Below are 19,676 nucleotides of genomic sequence, written 5' to 3' on the forward strand. Positions count from 1 at the left end.
TTTAAACTATCCAATCACCATTACTGCCAGTTTGGAGAGTTGTACCACACCCAGAGACAGACTTAAACAACTGCTACGGCAAAGGGGATTTGCCAGCTCATCTTTCATATCACTCACTCGATAATCATGATAGTCAGGTTCCTTTTCATTAAACTTTCTGGGTCGTTTTGAATATTTTTCCAACAATAGTTAGCAAAGTAGGAGATGCAGGAAATCCTGTTTGCCCCTGACACAAATCATGTGGTTCATCAGCCACTTAAAATTTTTCATGCTACAAATGACGTTTTGTAGCATCATCCCAGATATGAAGACGTTACTCTAATTTTTGTATAGCTAATACATTTTTGTACCATTTTTTTACAGCAACATTTTAAAGTTTTTCTGGGTGTGTATTTACCTATATTTATTTGGTTTTCCTAACTTGTTACAGTAATGTTTGACTAGTTTGCTTTGAATTTATTTGTTTGGATGTAGTGATGCATCATTTGGATACCCAGGGGGACCTCTATTGTTCAAGAACCTGAATTTTGGTATAGATCTTGACAGTCGTCTATCGAGTAAGCAGCTCTAATCTATGGTTGAACTGCTGTGTGAGTTAAAAGAGGTTAATAAGGTAAAAGTACGGGGAAAATAAAAACTGGTCATGGCCATATATTTTATTGCCTATAAAAAAATCTCATTTCTTAGATTAAAAGGTAAAAGGTACATATAAAGGTGAGCATCGGGCATCCACATACATCTGGAGATCCAAGAAGTCATGATTGTATATAATAGGACATAGAAAGTGCCAGCTTAGTTATGATTTGGATGTGGTTGAGTTGAGATGTAAACGAAAAGTGTGCTGTGATTGCTTCTGAAAATCATGCCCATTGAAAATGTTGGTTTTAAAATTAGGCAATTTTTTTTTGTTTCCTGAATTTTAAGTTGGAGTGATTACAATTATTATACAACAACGTTTACTTACTTGAAAGTTGATAGTGACGTAGTCTCTGTTGATTTTTATAGTGCAATTAAGACAAGCACAAATTTTCTGACAGATAACTACTTCCAATGATACAGATACTTCTTTAACACATTTCAGATCATAAAGCAATGATACAGTTACTTCTTTAACACATTTCAGATCATAAAGCAATTACACTCCAGAAAATTTCAACCATAAATTTAGTAGGGCAGTAGAGATCAAATAAAATAAAGATGGGCAAGAGGAATAAAATTTACCCTGCGAAAATCCCAAAACCAGGGGAAAACCTAACAACTTTTTCCTAGGAGAAATTGTCCAATTCAGTCAATTGTACATCTGAATTCCCAGACAAAATATCATTTCATTGTCCAAACCAAATTCCAAATCAAACCAGTTAAAAGAGAGAGAAAGTCAAAGCTCTGCTCACAAGTCAAATCTGGTCAAAGAAGCTGAAATTCGGCCTGCTGCTCCACAGAAAAGTTCGGTCAAACTGCTCAGTTCGACCTGTGGTCAAAGATAGCTAATAGGTGTGGTCAACATCCAGTCTTTTGCCTTCAAATATTTGGTCAACATCAGGTCAAAGATGCCCATAATATTTGTCCACCAATCAGTCAAAGATTCCAAGTCAAAGCAACAGAATATGCCAAGGTCAACGCTGGTCAAAGACAGTCTAATTTCGCTGGTGAAAGAGTCTTCTTCTCTACGCATGTGTGAGCAGAAATCTTCTTGTTGCAGGTGATCCGGGTTATGTTGATGATGCCAAATGTGGAGGACGAGCTCTCAATATATATGAGTTTGATCAAAGTGGAATTAACCCATGGGTCAAACTCCTTCATGTGGTGGGGCCGACCTATCCAACATGGAGCTTACATGAACCATATAAAAAAGAATAATTTTCTTTTTGACTTCATCAAATACTGACTACAGCTACATATTTTCAACAGTCCCTCTTAGCCAGGGAGCTATTTCTACTTGACTTCCACAGATATACATATGATGAATAAAATTTCTCCATTCCAACAAAAGGTTGAAAGCATCAACATCGAATAGAGGAGCTAGTCTCCCACTAGTCCTAGGGTCACCAACTCAACAAGTCGTCACTTGGAGGCATGCCAGGAACCCCACTGGACTCATGGTGAACCCAGGGTCCATTTACCATTCCCACATGTCGTCACATGTTATGAATGGTAAGTACTTGCCTGATGCTATGAGGCACAAGCTCAACCCACTAGCCAAACCCTATGTTACCGGATCTGGCAGGTAGAGGGCCATGATCCATGGATCTGATCCGGATCCGCCTGGAAACGTGTGTAATACGGCAAGGTGGCTGTTCTTCATTTTACGGAAATGGAAATCTTCTCCTGAAACGGATCCTGAGATTGTATGCCAGAACCACCAAAATGAAACAGAAAAACACTTTAGGTTTGACTTGCGGTTTTAACTTTTAGGTTAAACAGTGTAAAGTTGGCCCTCTTTGTTGTTGGCAACACCATTCTTTATAAGTCTCGAACAGAGCAGAAGCAAAAGTTAAAACAGTCGAATGTTTTTATATTGCATTGTTCTTTGAATCTTGACCATTCCAAACACCGTGACCCAGCCGCAGGGATTATATATTGTTCTGCGACCATTCGGCAGTGGGTAGACAACGACGCAAACAGCGAAAACAATTTCCAAACAACGTAGGCAGCCACGTCAGACAAAGCAATGACCATTCAGCACAACAAACAACGCTTCAACCATTCGGCACAACAGACTATTCCTGTTCCTGTTCCATTTGGCAGTGGGCACAAGCTTGTTGGCATCACCAACTTAGACGGCTAGCCAGGTAAAAAAAATTCACGATATCTGTGTCAATAAATATTATGGAAATCTCTATGGATAAATGGCTATATATATTATATACGCTATATATAATATGTTCATAACAAAACATTATATATGATATATATGCTGTCCAAATATAATATATACGCTATATACGCTACGGATTTGTTATGAACAATATACTATATACGTTATCCGAAATATGCTATATATATTATATATTATGCTATTTAGTAGTGTATATAATATTGCTGAAATATCGGCAATTTTCGTAAATATTGCGATATTTTTGGTTCCCGAAAATATCACGATATTTCCGAGATCGGCAATATATTAGCAAAATATTGCGCGATGATGCAAAAAATCGCCCAACGACAGTCAAAAAATTCCGTGCGGCTATAAAAGTCCGATTTTGTTTTTTTTTTCAATCATTTTCATTTCTGATCGCTGGAGAAGGAAGGGGAGAGCTATGTGCTCGCTGACAAGGAGGGTTTGAGCGTTGAATAGCTATTATCACCACCAATAACGAAGATTTTGTTGATCTAAGCTTGAAGAACAGTGAGACAATTTCATTTCTTCCATTAACAGGTATGTTCAAATAAACCCCTATGTTAATGAATTTTTTGTTAGTTTTAGGATTGTTCTTGCTTGCCTATTTGCCTACAATCATTTTGCTTGTTTTTTTTTCCATTTGAAAAGATTTTCATGCCCATGAGCAAATGCAAGGGTTTTAACTTTTCTCCATATTTGGAGAGCAAACTCCATTTTTTTTTTAAACTTTCAAATACACCCTCTTATTGTCATTTATGGTTTTTCATTGAATTCACATTGCAAAATTGCAAATAATGTAGCAAAAAAACTATTTTGTAAAATGATGTGGTTATTACTTATTAAGTTATTAATTCCAAATTTTTTTTTGGTGCCCTAGGTTTGAGTTAGCCCACTACAAAATTCAAATATGCCAAAAGCCTTGGACCCATTTTGGGAGTATGGGAACCCTGATGGTGGGACAAATCGGGCATATCTTACATGCAAATTGTGTGGGACTAGGATGACAGGAGGGGTTACACGACTGAAATACCATCTGGCTAGACTCAGTGGACATGATGTTGGGATTTGTAAAGTTTCTAGTCCGGAGCTTGTACAAAAAGCGTTGAGGCAATTGATGAAAAAGACAGAAAGAAGGAAGAGACAGAAAGAAACAAGGCTGAATGTGCAGGTAGATCTTTCGGGAGATCTTCTCCTGATTTTGATGTTGAGGGTAGTGGGAGGGGCTCCATAGCTGGCACATCATCACCCGCTACTGCTAGTGCGAGGTCATCATATTTTGTTCCACGAACAGGACATGGATCACAACTTGGCATAAAATCGCTTGTTAAAAAAAAAGAGAAGCAAGAAGCAGATAGAGTCATGGGGAGGTGTATTTTCTAGAGCGACTTACCTCTCAGCATCGCCAAAACCAATCCATTTTGGCAGCCAACGTGTGATGCTATCGCTGTTGTGGGCCCAGGGTACAAAAGTGCTACATATGAGGAGTTGCAGGGGCCAATTCTTCAAGCAAAAAAGGACATCAACTCTAGATTGGCGGAGTTGAAAAAGACATGGGAAGTCACTGGATGCACAGTGATGTTTGATGGTTGGACAAATAGGAAGGGTAGGACCCTTCTAAATTTTTTGGTACATTGTCCTAAAGGTACCATGTTTATTAAATCGTTGGATGCATCAGAACATACCAAAGATGCAACAACGATATGTGAATTGTTAGATGGGTTCATTCAGGAGATTGGTGTGTAGAATGTGGTGCAAGTCATAACAGACAATGCAGCTAATTATGTCTCTGCTAGCAAGATGCTTATGGAGAGGTATCGCACATTGTTCTGGACTCCGTGTGCAGCACATCGTCTCGATTTGTTGCTTGAGGATATGGGGAAACTCTCCCTCATCAAGGAGGCGGTTGATATGGCTAGGAGCGTCTCCAAGTTTATTTATAACCATGCTTTTGTTCTTAGCCTCATGAGGAGGTTCACTAGAAACAAGGAGTTGCGGCGTCTTGCGATCACATGTTTTGCCACAAACTTTATTACTCTTCAGTCTTTGCTTCGATGTCGGTTCAAGTTGAAGCAAATGTTTGTGTCGGATGACTGGCGTAATTGTAGATACAGCAGGAGACAGGACGGGAAAGCCATTGAAAAAATGGTGTACTCTGAGACGTTTTGGCGTGGAGTAGAAGAAGCATGCTTAGTTAGTGAACCTATAGTAAAGGTTCTCAGATTGGTAGATGGGGAGAAGCCTGCAATGGCTTATTTGTATGAGGGCATGGATAGGGCCAAGGAGGCCATTCGTTCTATTGATGCAGACAAGGGTTCTGTTGGCCTTGATAAGTAGATGATGTTATTGGATGTGATTGATAGTCGGTGGACAGGGATGCTTCATCGACCCATTCATACAGCAACACTCTTCCTCAACCCCACATTTTCATACAAATGCGGCTTTGATTTTTATGGCGAGGTGATGGAAGGGCTCCATCCCTGTATTCATAGGATGGTACCTGATCCTGAGCTTCGTAGCAAAATCAATCATGAGATACAGTATTATCGGGATTGTGTTGGCCTATTTGGCTTTGATGATGCTATTAGGGAAAGGACCCTCTTCATGCCACGTAAGTGACAAGTCATCACTCATCAGAAATTAGAATTTTCAATTTAGAATTTCCTTACTTATAATTCTATTTTTTTTAAATTCAATTATGTAACTTTTATTTGAAAGTTTAATTATGTTTTAAGTTTTTGAATTTTTTATTTCATTATTTTGTTCTAGATATTTTGTGGCGAAGCTATGGTGCAAGGGCACCAAATTTGCAGAAATTGGCCATATGAATCTTGAGTCAAACATGTAGCTCTTCAGGGTGTGAGCGCAATTGGAGTGTATTTGAGAAAATACATGCAAAAAAGCGCAATAGGTATAACTTTGAGTTCCAGCCTTCCGTTGAGCAATTACACTTATTGTAATTTATGACCTTCAAGTGTCAAGAGTCAAGAGTCAAGACTCATTAGTTTTTTTGACACTCTTACAAGTTGGAGTCCGCACGCCTCAATGATTTAGTGTATGTGCATTACAACATTCGACTTCGAGTGAGGCAAATAGAATCACCAATGGATCCAAATGCGATTTCCTTAGACAATATTGATGTATTGTCTCAATGGAGGGTGGAGTTTGAGGAGCCCATCTTGGAGGAGTCACCTTCATGGTTAGAGCCAGATGATCCATTAGAACAGGGGCAGCAAGAGGAGGACTACTCGGAGGAGTAGCAGCACTCGGAGGAGGAGCAGGAGGAGGAGGACACTTTGGGAGCATCGACATCAACACCATCTGCTACAGATATACGAGAGCACAACCCCATACCTAGCACTCATTATTTGACATTAGGTGCAGGGCCTTCTACTACTAGGGGCAGGCCTGGCAAACAATCCATTATGTTTTCCCGTAAAAGGGGGAGAGGGCAGTGATTTTAGATAGATAGCTACTAGTTTTGTTTGTTATGCTACTTATAACTCATGATGATGAGATACTTTTATACATGTGATGTTATTTTGTATTGGTTCTCCACATTTGAGTCCTTGAATGGACAATTATCAGGGATCAACAGGATTTGGTATCACCTTTGATATATCATTTGTATTTGACATCATATATATCAGTGCTTTCTTTATATTTATGTGCCAATGTGTTTATTTCATGTTATTATTGCTTTATATGTTTAAAAATCTGAAAAAAATGAATATATTATGCATTTTTTATGCTTGTCGATATTTGTCGATATTTTCGCCGATATTGCTGATAATATATTTTCTGGACCCTCGCCGATATTTTGCCGATACCGATATTTTCAACACTGGTATTTAGTATTTAATATTTATATATATGCTGTATCTCTATTGAGTGTATATATTATTATTTATATAATTTAATAATTATTATTATAAATATAATTATATTATATAATGGTTATTATAAATATAATTGTCATTTTTTTATTTATATTGGTAGTATTTATATTTTAATATTGAACCTTTCAGATTTTAATATTTTATTATGATGTATTTTAATTGTGTATTTAGATTTATATTTATTTTATTATGAAGTGTTAGAAAATTTCAAAATTATTTGTTAAATTTTAATGTATTTCATTTTATTTTTTATTTTTATCATTATATATTTTAATTTTTAATTGTAAATTACTAATTTACTATATTGATAATATATTATAATTTGAATTTTATATGCAGTTAGGTTACTAATTTGAATTTTATATGCAGTGAGGTAACCTATAGTCTATAGACTATTATCATCATGGAACGATCACAACATGAGCAGAGTGAAGGGGAAATCATCAAAACAGACCCAAAATCTCCTCTATGGCAATATGTGGAGATTATTGGAAAAAATCCCAGAGGTGTTTCATTTAAATGGAAATGCAATGAATGCCAAGATATCAAAAATGGTTCATATACTAGAGTGAAGGCCCATCTCATTGGTCAAACTAACACGGGGGTGCAAGTATGCCCCAGGCCAAAAGATGCAAATGGAAAACCTGGCAAAGGTTTGAATTCTGGAAAAATGAAATTCTATGCATCTTTGCAAGAAACTGCTGATGGGAAGCTTGCTAAGGGAAAACACCCTGTGCAAAGCTCTACAACTAGGCCTCCATTGCCATCTAGGCCTGTTGCCACTCTAGGCCCTCTTGAAGCAGCTTTCAATAATCAAGGTAGAGACATAGCCGATGAACATGTAGCTCGTTGCATCTATGCAAATGGGTTAGCATTCAATTTGGTGCGTTCCCCTTATTGGCAATAAATGATTAAGGCTGTTAATGAAGCACCAAAAGGGTACAAAAGCCCTGGATATGAAAAGGTACGCACTATTTTGTTAGCATCAAAGAGACAATCCGTGGATAGACAACTACAGACAATCCAGGATACATGGGTAGAAGTAGGTGTGTCCATCATTTCTGATGGATGGAGAGACCAAAGAAACTGTCTATTAATTAATGTTGTTGTAGTATGCCCCTAAGGGGCAATGTTTTTGAAGGCTGTTGATTGCAGTGGAATAGAGAAAGATGCATCTTTCATATCCACAATTCTTATTGATGCAATAGAAATTGTGGGGCCACATAATGTTGTCCAAGTCATTACGGACAACGCAAAAGTTTGTAAAATTGCAGGTTTGATTGTGGAGGGTCGATATGATCACATATTTTGGATTCCATGTGCAGTACATTCATTGAACCTTATGCTTGCCAAGATTGGTGAGATTGAATATGAAATATATGTAGCATCAAAAGAAATCCAAATGTTCATAACAAATCATATAATGTCCCAAGCCATTTATAGGGGTTTTGCAAAGTTGGAGCTACTGAAGGTACTTTTAAGTTTTGTTTAATCAATATTATTTGTATTGGAAATTCTTATTTTTAATTACAAATTTATATAGGGTTTCTCATTTGAAATTTGACTTTTTGAAACTTGTAGGTTGTTGAAACTCGTTTTGCCTCCCGCACTCTTGTCATAAAGAGACTTGTGGAGGTGAGACAAGCATTACAAGCAATGGTCATTGACCCTCTTTGGGAATTATGGAAGACTTCCACTTCTGATAGAGGGCAAAAAATCAAGTCCATCATTCTTGATGATGCATGATTGGACAAGGTCCAATACTTTCTACAGTTCACTGAACCAATTTTGGCCTTGATCAGGGCATTTGATACAGATACACCTTGCTTGGGGGAAGTTTATGAAAACATTGATAGTATGTTGGAGAGGATAAGGGAAATTATCAGGGCAAGTGAAAATGACCCTTATGAAAGTTGAAACATTCTATTATTTAGTGAAGGACATCATTACAGAAAGGTGGAACAAAATGACCACACCATTACACTTTTTGGCATATGCATTACACCCTAAATACTATCGTTCTAAACTTTTGTCTTTACCTAGTAGAACAACACCAAACAAGGATTCTGAAGTGATACAAGGATATAATATAGCTTTGAGGAAAATTTATAGAGATATGGGAGTTGCAATGGAAGTTCGCCAAGAATTTGGAGGGTTTGTACAATCTACTGGTAGCTTTTAAGATCCAATAGCTATGGATGATTGAGGGCATCTTGATCCTATTACTTGGTGGGTCTTCCATGGTGGGGATAACATTCATCTCTCTACTCTAGCCTATTGCTACTCTTGGTCAACAGAGGTCAAGGGGTTGAATTTCGGCCCTGTTGCTCCACAAAAATGTTCGATCAAACTGCCTAGTTTGACTTGTAGTCAAAGCTAGTCAACAGGTGCAGTCAACATTAAACCTTTTGCCATCAAAGACTCAATCAACGTCAGGTCAAATATGCCTAGAATATTCGTCCACCAATCAATCAAATATTCTAAGTCCGAAGCCAGAATATGCCAAGGTCAGCGCTTGTCAAAGACAGTCTAACTTCGCAGATCAAAGAGTCTTATTCTCCTTCAAACGTGTGAGCAAAACTCTTCTTGTTGTAGGTGATCCGAGTTGTGTTGATGTTGCCAAATGTGGAGGACGAGCTCTCAATATATATGCGTGTGATCAAGTGGAATTAACACATGGGTTAAACCCCTTCATGTGGTGGGCCCAACCTATCCAACATGGAGCCTACATGAACCATATAAAAAATAATAATTTTCTTGTTGAATTCAATTACTAACCTCATGTACATATTTTCGACAGTCTCAACATTCCATGTTGTTTGATACTTCTATCGGAATGTATACACGAAAATGATCAGCAAATTGAATACATTTGGGTGAAGAGGTGGATGTCGTGTCATCACTATCATTCTTATTCCTGAGACAGGTAGGAACATGAGAGAGTCTTACTAGGCTAGAAGTGTCAATATATAGATTGTTTTATTTCTTCTTTATCTCTTCAAGGAGCATGCAAAGCTAGAATGGAGAGTTTGTAATTCATTAGGGGGTAACATTTGGTACTGTGATGGCTCATACCCCTATTTCTCTGTTGGGATGTACTTCTGGTTCTCTCATGTCTTGGTTTGGTGCATAGTTACTGTTACTACTCAAAATAGCAGGGGTCCTAGGAGGGGATCCTATGGAGCGACTATTAGGTCAAGGGGCAACGATGGAGTGATAGCCCACTGTCACCTTAGCTAAGGCTCCCTGCTCTTTACGAAATTTCATCGATGGGAGGAGACTCGGTATATGGGAATCACTAGGAAGGATGGATCTATAAATGGATAGAGAGTAATTTCCAAGGTTGGGTCTCCTCCCATCGTTGAAAGTTTGTAAAGAGCAGGGAGCCTTAATTGAGGTGACAGTGGGCTATCACTCCATTGTTGCCCCTTGACCTAGTAGTTGCTCATAGGATCCTCTCCTAGGACCCCTACTAGTTTGAGTGGTAACATTTTGGTGCCGTTGCTGGGGACATGAGACGTGTGCCTTGTTCCCTTTATGACATCATTGATATATCATTCTTGGTGATTCCATTGGAAGAACGAAACCCTAGTTATTCATTGAACTTTGGCCAATGCTTGTAGGGTGAAGCAAGCATCTCTCTAGGCATCTTTAATTTCACCTTGGTGACTTCTACGTAATTTACATGTATATCTTGATAGGATGTCTTTCTTTGATGATTTTCCCGCTTTGGACATCACTAACATCCCTGGGCACCCTAATCATGTCACAGGAAGAATGGTACGTGGGGTGGCTGTATGATCCACTCTCCACAATTGCTCATGTTGAAAAATTTGATGTGCATGCTTCAAAGGAGAAAGTGGTCCACTAGGATGTCCTTATGTTGTTGTTCATGAGATTTATCTGTGGTGATAACTCATGGTTGCAAAATCACGGACATAGGAGCATCTCATCTATTGAGGAATTCTTTGATGGCTTTCTTAGACATTTCCAAGTATGCCCCGCATTAAAAATTCAAGAGGAAGCCTTCATTGAGCATCATCATGATGAGCAGGAAAGGGTGCCTCCCTGGGCCCACATGACAAAAGATGGGGTGATAATTCTGAAAACATGTGTGATAGGGAGGGGAAGTTTGTAGAGAGTGAAGTTAGGGTCAACCCTATCTTTCCCAAGGATACTATCTCTGATGATCTACCCTTTGAAAACCTTGGAGAAGGTGATCCCATAGTCCCTTCAAACATTGATTTCAATGATTACTTCTTAGATATCGAAGAAGTAAAATGGGAGGTCCGTGGGAAGCGTTTTGACAAGGACCCTTTCTATGACACGGATGACGATGATATCGATAGGACCCTTGTCTTTCCTCACAATCCCGGGGTCGTAGTTGAGTCTCATGTGGACCCTTTCCTCAACCCTTCTTACATTATTGATAGAAGCCATGGAGTTTGGCTCACTAATAATGAGGAATCCTCCATCCCTCCTAGGTGTGATCATCATGGGCAACCTACTTGTGTTTCTCCATCTCACCAGCCTCCCTTTCTTACTAATCATGACCCTATGATCGCCATAAAGCATGACATAAATGATAAGGACCATGATGGAAGTGATATGCCTAAGGTGCCCATCCATCAAATGTTCATGAGCCTAACTATTGACATCTCGATCTTTTGGTTAGAAGAGAGGATCTCGTGGAGTAGATTACATCTCTTAGTCCCCTCTTCTGCTGTGATCCTCCATGTGTGGGAACTAGTGACCATCCATTTGATTGTTCCTATCCATGGTTTTGGATTTGTTGCATAAGTCATCATTGGGCGAAGTATTTTTATATTGATCTGGTGATATGTTGTTTGCACTAGATTTATGATTACACTTGGTATTTATTTGAGATAATATGCATGTTAAGGTAGGATGCATCACATATTGTTTTTCTCATTAGAACTAACATCATATGATATTATCATGATAGATTAGCTGTATTTAGATTAAAAATTACATGTAGAATAATTTTATTTTCTGATTGATTTTATGGCCTAATACTAAACATGGGTGATCATAAGACACCACAAAAACATGCTGCCCCGTGTGCTTGGTCTTTGATATGTGTAGATAGCATGTCTGCGCCGTGCGGTCCTAAGAGATTGTTAATGTTCTCATGATCTTTCATTCGAGTACATTGATGCACCCTTTCAAGAGCTCATGTCCTAGTTGGAGCCAGATGTTACCCACTACCTGTGGGTAGTATGCATTGGAGAAAATTTTCTCCTAAATGGTCCTCAACTGGCAACCAATAGCCCCCTGCAGCCACTAGATAGCTCGATGTGCCACTATCTCCGCCACCTGAGCCAACCATGAGGTCCTTCACCCATCTGTCATGATCGTATGTTTGAAGGTGGGCCTCTTGACCCCGAAGGTATGGCTTTTCATTGGTATAGTTGAGTAATTTTGGTTACTTATCATGGACACTATTGGGTAAGAATTGGTGGGGGGATTCAGCGGAAAGAGTGGGCTAGGTCTGTACTTTTGTCTCCTCTGCCCGATTTGGTGGTTAACCTTATGTCTTAGTCCCGTGGGATCTCCTTTACTGGCTATTAGCTTTAGGGTTGGCACTACATGGGAAATTTTGATTTTGGTTGCATGGTCCCACTTCCTAGCACCATATACATCAGTCCCCTCCATTCTCTTTAACCCCATTTTATCACTTTTCCCATTCCGGTCCACGCTTGTCTACTGGGTCTGCAAAGGGTTAGCCTCCTCCTTTCCTTGTCCGCGCCTTGGGTCGGGCTTGGAATGATGCCCAAAGGTTGATGCATCATGCAACTAAAAGAAAAATAAAAAGCATAATTTGGCCACTCTCAACAGGAACTGTACCTTAAAATGCAAAACGATGGCCAAGACATACAAATTTAGCACGTGGGCAAAAGCCAAACATAAGTTCTACCCCTCATTCATGGCCATCACCTTGGTTCCTATAGGCCCTAGATGAGCCCTTTTCACATTAAGGAACCCATGGTTGTCCCAACCCTTGTTGGGAAAAGAACTGTTACGAATATAATTTAGATAAAAATAAAATAAATAAAAAAATAATGTAAATAATAATAATCATAATTAATGATTAACTAACTAATAGTTAGTATTGAAGAGACATGTTCTAAGGGACCATAGTTTTAAAAACCGGAACTCGTGACCGGACTGGTCCACCTAATAAATCGGTTTCAAACCGAAATCGGTCAAATCAGGACTGGTCAGGTCTAAATGAACTGGTCTTTAAAATAATACATCAAATAATTAATTTTTAATGAAAAAACTATTTTTAAGATTTAAAACCATGATTCCAAACCAATAGACACAAAATATGCAAAGTTTGCTCATATATATACCATGTAGATGTTAATATATCAAAATGGCACCAAGTGTAATACATATCAGCAACAAAATATATAATCAATGAGGCTCTAAATGGCCTTTAGAGTCTACATATATGATAATAGTGATTAGCATTATCACTTGAAACTTCTCATGAGTCATCATGATCAAACTCGATTGAGTCTCGACTCCCAAACTTTGCAACTGCTTGAGTCACAAACTTCTCTATTGGTTCATTGACTTGAGTCTCAAACTTCTGAAGGTATTCTACCCTAATATGCCCTATTACTTCATTTGGTGGTCCACATGGCTTTACATGGCCTCCTATCCTAGCCAAGTGTTGCTTGAACTTGTTAATACCCCCTCCAATAGATTTTTGGCAATATTTGCAGATCATTTTGCCATCAATCATATCACAATGAGCCCATGTAGTATCCTTGGCTTTTGGAGGCATGATGACTACTACTTAGCTCAAACTCTTTGCTGTTCCACTACTCCAGCAAAAACTCAACACTCTCCAAGCTCCCAATGAAAATCACATAAACTCCAAATGAGATGTGTGAAGCAAATGAGGGTAGTGAGCTCCTTTTAAAGGCTTGGAGAGGATGTTTTTGGAGGGAAAGAACCCTTATTTTCCCTCCAAAACACCTTGGAACCTTCCTAAACTGCACTATGTGGGTCCTTCGCGGCCTTGGCAGTGAACCATCCTAAACCGGTCGGTTAGCACCGGTTTATGTGATTTTTTGGCCAAGAGGTGGGTTAAACCCGATTTTTTTGTTGGTTTGACCTGATCAACTAATGAACCGACTGGTTTGACCAGTTATCGGTTCAAACCGACCGGTTTCTAAAACATTGCTAAGGACATGTACGTTAATGAAGGGGACCTGCCTAGGATTTATAAGCAGGCCCTCATTCTCATTTGTAATCATCTCATATCGCACATCAATTCTTATACAATTTTTAATAAACACTTGTCCAATAATGGATGTCTTTGTCTTCGAAGTATTTTGAAGCTTACTCCATTGCGTATACGAACTTTGTTCATTACATTGGTATCAAAGCCACGTCTGATTTGACCTTTGGCCATCAACTTGTCGTCAACTTGGTTGCTGTCATAATTGAAGTGTTTTGTTACACAATTTGGAGTTTCTCCATTTGTCATCAGGCCTTTGGCCATATACATAAAAAGAAATAAGGAAGAAAAAAAAGAGAGTATAGTAAAAAGAAAATGGAGCATATATATAAGAAAGAAAAAAGAATTATAAGAAAAAAAATTATTCAAAAAAAAGTTATATATTAAAATATATATATATATATATATATATATATATATATATATATATATATATATATGTATATATATTTTTTTAAAAGAAAAATATATATATATTTTTTATAATTAAAAAAAAAACTATATAAATATTTTTTTTTTGAAGGAAAAGTATATTACAAAAAATATATAAAAGTTGTATTTTTTAAAACCAAAAAGGAAGAAACATAACTTACCTACGGTTTCCCGAACTGCAGCCTGACCAATCGCCACCACCGCCATGGCCCTGATGGCTCTACTCTCCACCACCGTGACTGCTGCGATTGTTGTGATTTCATAGTCTCATTCCCCACTCGTCGTTGCCTTGTCGCAGATCCTGTTCTCTGCCTGCCGGATTCCAGTGAACTCTCCACCAACGTCACTCTGTAGAAGCTTGCCTACCATCGAAACAACGGTCGATCTAGTCACGCCTGCACATTTCCACTCCTTATCCTCCATCGCCTAAGCCACACTGAAGTTGATAGCAAGCCGCTGTCAGCTGCAAAATACCCTGCTTCTACACGCCTTTACCAGCAATTAAAGGCCACAACCACCAACGGTCGTATTTTGTTGTACTGAACGATTTTTTTCCTGTCGTATTATTGCTATCAGTCGTCTGTACAATCTTGTCCGTCCGTACAACCGCGACCCTTCAAAAAACAAGTATTGGTTTCTTTCTGCTTCTTTGGTATAGTTTTTTGATTGTCTTGAAACATCAATTCCGAAATATCCTTAAAGTCTTGTGATGAGCTTGTTATCGATTTTGACTTCATGGTCATGTCTTGGAATGTGATCATCTTTACCTTATAAGAAAACATCAACGTTTTTTTCTCCATGTTTAAAAAGAATGTACCCAACCCAATTCTTTTAACCAAGGTTGACCTAGAATTATGTCAACCTGTAAAGTTTTGTAGATGTTCTATGCTACGAGCAATTTCACTTTTCTCACAACAATCATACAAGTAGATAAGCAAAATGCAGATAGAACATATAAGCAGATCTTACAGAAGAAAAATCAGAAACAAGAAAAATGTATGTGTTCGTTTCGGCGGTCAACAGGATGCTTCAACTAGCAAAGTCTCCTTTGGTCAGCCAGCCCAGCATGTGTCACAACAACCCTCCAACCAGTAGATGAGTCAACCCAAGTCAGTTCTACAAAAGTCAACGCTGTCCTGAAAAGTCAACGCAGGGGCAGCAAGCTAAAAGTCAACGCAGCAGCAAAACGGTCAACCCTTTGACCTCGATTTTTGTGCCAGGTAGTACGGCCTTCAAAAATCGAACCTCCCACAAGTTTTCAGCTTGTTTGGACAAAGCGTTGACCAAAGTCAACGCTGGTCAAACTTCTGCGAAACCCTAGCAGCTGAAACCCTAGCAGCAGAAAAATCCTCTTCGTCCTTCCCACATGTGGCTGAAATTCGTCCTCCAGGTAGCTCGTACTTTTTAGGATGAGAGAGGAAGATGTGAGTTGTGTTGTGATCAAATTCTCTCCAACTTTTCCTGTATATATATCCATCAATGAGGGTGTGTGACACATCTGTTGGGCATGTGAGCCTACATTACAAAACTGGCTGACCTTGCACATATAATTGATTAAGAATAATAAATTCAAAATATAAGTTCTGCTCATCGGATTAAGACTATTTTTATATGGATTTTACACCTCTCAGAAAGAGGAATCCAACAAAAATATTAGCCTCTTAATCTGAGCATCAGAACATGGAGTTTGGACCTAGTTGTCCAAATTTAACACTCCCTCTCAACTAGGGAGAACTCCATCTATTAGTGCAATTAACATCGTGAGTCATCCCGCCGAAACTTGCTTTGCTGGCTTCTTTATTTCAGAACAGAAGTGGGTCAGTCACAAAGACATCATTCCCCGACTGACATAATCAGTCCAGAGGTCCCAGACCTCACAAATCTTGATCCCAGATCAAGTGGTTGGACCATGCCATCCTAGATAGAGAGTACGGCAATCTCTGATGCGTCCATCAGTCTTTGCTAATAGTCTCTAGCTTTTCCACACCTCATTGGCCAAATGAGAGGTACTTCCCATGAGCCCTGAACTCAATGGGTAGGATGCATACGGGGCACAGATTAAATGAGTGGCGAACCAGCTCAATAATCACAAGGGTGGGGCAGAAGCATTATGAGTGCTTATAGCTCCGAGAAGCTATCCCCAAAGCCCCCCAGAGCTCCCAGAGCTCATCGTCCAACAGGACCCACATCATAGGGTCTTTCCACGACACCAAGACTCTCACGGAAGGTTAGGAACTTGATCTTCCCCAGGGGCTTAGTGAGAATATCCGCGACCTGCTCATCAGTTCCTATATGATCGAGCCTTACGGCGCCTCGCTGTACCATATCCCGGATAAAGTGGTACCTGATATCAATATGCTTGGATCGGTCGTGGAACACAGGATTCTCAGTCATACGAATCCCACTCTGATTATCACAGAGTATTACAGTGGTATCTAGCACATGTTGGAACAGCTCACTAAAGAGCTTCCTCAACCAAACTGCTTCACAACAGGCCATACTAGCAGCAATGTATTCGGCCTCCGCGGTGCTCAAAGCCACCGACTTCTGCTTCCTGCTCATCCATGAGATCGAAGCAGAACCAAGATTGAAACAGCATCCAGATGTGCTCTTACGATCCACCACACTGCCAGCCCAATCGACATCAGTATATCCCCGGAGTATCACACTCCCGGCAGTGTATCTCAGCCCAGGTTTATCGTGCCCCGAAGATATCTCAAAAGATTCTTGGCACCAACCCAGTGAAAATGATGAGGCTCAACCATCTGTTGACTCAAAGTATTCACTGCAAAACATATGTCCGGACGGGTGTTCACTAAGAACATCAAAGCTCCTATGAGTTGACGATACTCAGTAGGATTGGCCAAGACAGGCCCTGCAGCGCTGCCACTCAACTTCTTAAAGTTGAGTTCCATTGGTGTCGACACGGACTTACAGTCCACCATCCCAAATCTTTCCAGAAGCTTCACAATATACTTTCCTTGAGAAAGGAAAATCTCTCCAGGTCTCTGCCAGACCTCCAGGCCTAGGAAATAGTGCATCAGTCCTAGGTCTTTCATCTCGAACTCAGCAGCAAGCTCCCTCTTACATTGATGAATGAGAGGGTCATCACCTGTTAGGAAGAGGTCGTCCACATACAGCACTAGAATGAGAGGCTTTCCTTCCTCAACCTTAAAGTAAAGGTTTGGATCAGCATTGCTTCGAGTGAAGCCCAGCTTCATCAAGTAACTATCCATCCTCTCATACCAAGCTCTGGGTGCTTGCTTTAACCCATAGAGGGCTTTCTTCAACCTGCAGACATAAGTGTCTCGATCTTGAACTTCAAATCCCAGAGGTTGTTCTACATACACCTCTTCCTTTATTGCACCATGCAGAAAAGCGGTCTTGACATCCATCTGATGAAGACTCCATCCTTGCGTAGCAGCAAGGGCTATGATGTATCGGATGGTGGTATATCGAGCCACAGGTGCAAATATATCGTCATAGTCAATTCCTTGCTTTTGAGAGAAGCCACGGGCAACAAATCTTGCCTTAAACTTTTCAGCACTCCCATCAGATCCATGTTTAATCTTGTAGAGCCATTTAGCGGTGACAACAGATTTGTCCTTCGGTCTCGGGACCACATCCCATACATCATTCTTCATAATAGCCTCATATTCTTCATGCATAGCATCCTTCCAGACTTGATGCTTGATGGCTTCCTCAAAAGATCCAGGTTCAGATTGTATAATAGTACTCATGGCAGCTAGATACCCTTGGTATCTACACGGCTTCTTGCTTTCTCGGAATGTTCCCCTTGGGGCAGCATGACCCTCAACATCTTCGAGGGTGTCCCTGAGCCATGATGGCCTCTTTCCTAGAGAAGGGGAAGGATCAATAGGGTCCATTGGCCCTTCAACATCAGGCATAGTCTCATCCTGGGGTTCTTCCAGATTTCCAGGTCTTTCTTCATGGTTTTCTTCAGATCTAGGAAGATCTACTACTTTCTTCAGGGAAGCATCTTCGTCAAAAGTGACATCATGGCTTATCTCTACTTCCCTTTGACTAGGTACATAGACTCTATATGCCTTAGAAGTCTCACTGTAGCCCACAAACATTCCTTTCTTCCCAGTAGCATCCAGCTTACTTCTCTTTTCTTTCGGCACATGAAAATAGACAGGACATCCAAAAATTCTAAAATGTGAGACATCAGGGTTCTTACCAGAGAAAACCTCTTTGGGAGTTTTGGAGTCCAAAGCGGAATGAGGGCATCGGTTTTGAATGTACACAGCAGTATTTGCAGCTTCTCCCCACAGAAACTTTGGAAGACCCTGGTCACATAGCATGGCACGGGCAGCTTCCACAATAGTCCTATTCTTGCGTTCAGCAACACCATTCTGCTCAGGAGTATATGCAGTGGTAGTCTCCCTCTTAATGCCAGCTTCTCTGCAAAAGTCTTTGAACTCATTTGACTCATATTCAGTGCCATTGTCAGTCCTCAAAATCTTGATCTTCTTTCCGGTCATATTTGCCACCAAGGCTTTGAAGGTACGGAACCACATGAAAGCCTCATCCTTCTTCTTCAAGAAGTATATCCAGGTTTTGCGAGAGAAGTCATCAGTAAATGTCATATAGTAAGAACATCCCCCCAGGGATGTTACAGGCAACATACCGGAAAGATCAGAATGGACCAGTTGCAATATCTCAGATGTCTTTGTGACACTTGAGGGGAAAGGTCCCCTTGTATGTTTTCCTTCAGCACAGCCCTTACATACACCTTTATGATTATTTCCAAAATCAGGCATCCCTGTCACCACCTTCCTTGCTTCGGGAAGAGCCTTGTAATGAAGGTGTCCAAATCTTCGGTGCCATAGTTCGGTTTGACGGATAGTATCACAAGTCATAGCTCCCAACGGACTCCCTCCAACCTGGTAGAGTGTACCAACTCTAAAACCAATTGAGATAGCTTCCTTGAAGCTCTTCTTCCACATGAGTACCTTTCCATCAGAGAAAGTTACATTGAATCCTTTGTCTTCCATGGCAGATACAGACACAAGGTTCTTCTTCAATTTGGGTACATAGAGTACATCTTGTAGATGGAGGACTTGTCCTTGAGACAAGTGGAGGGTCACAGTCCCGGTCCCTTTCACAGGATAAGTGGCATTATCCCCAAGGATAATTTCTAGATTAGTATCCCTTTCAACCATGTCAGAAAGTGCTTCCTTGAATCCGGTGATGTGTCTTGAGGCACCAC

The 19,676-nt window shown here is 39.9% G+C and overlaps 1 protein-coding gene across 1 annotated transcript in view; it reads left to right on the forward strand.

The window, feature by feature from the left end:
• Positions 1–19,676, forward strand: part of LOC149150393 (ABC transporter F family member 3-like) — a 371,154-nt gene that overhangs the window by 224,246 nt on the left and 127,232 nt on the right. Inside the window, exon 12 of the mRNA XM_089438575.1 lies at positions 475–557. Coding sequence (XP_089294701.1) covers positions 475–557 — 83 coding nt within the window. The remainder of the gene's footprint in view (positions 1–474; positions 558–19,676) is intronic.

The sequence above is a fragment of the Pinus tabuliformis genome, chromosome 9 (assembly GCF_031772625.1).
Source record: "Pinus tabuliformis cultivar Carrire ecotype Pingquan chromosome 9, CPIR1, whole genome shotgun sequence".
NCBI classification, from domain to species: Eukaryota; Viridiplantae; Streptophyta; class Pinopsida; order Pinales; family Pinaceae; genus Pinus; species Pinus tabuliformis.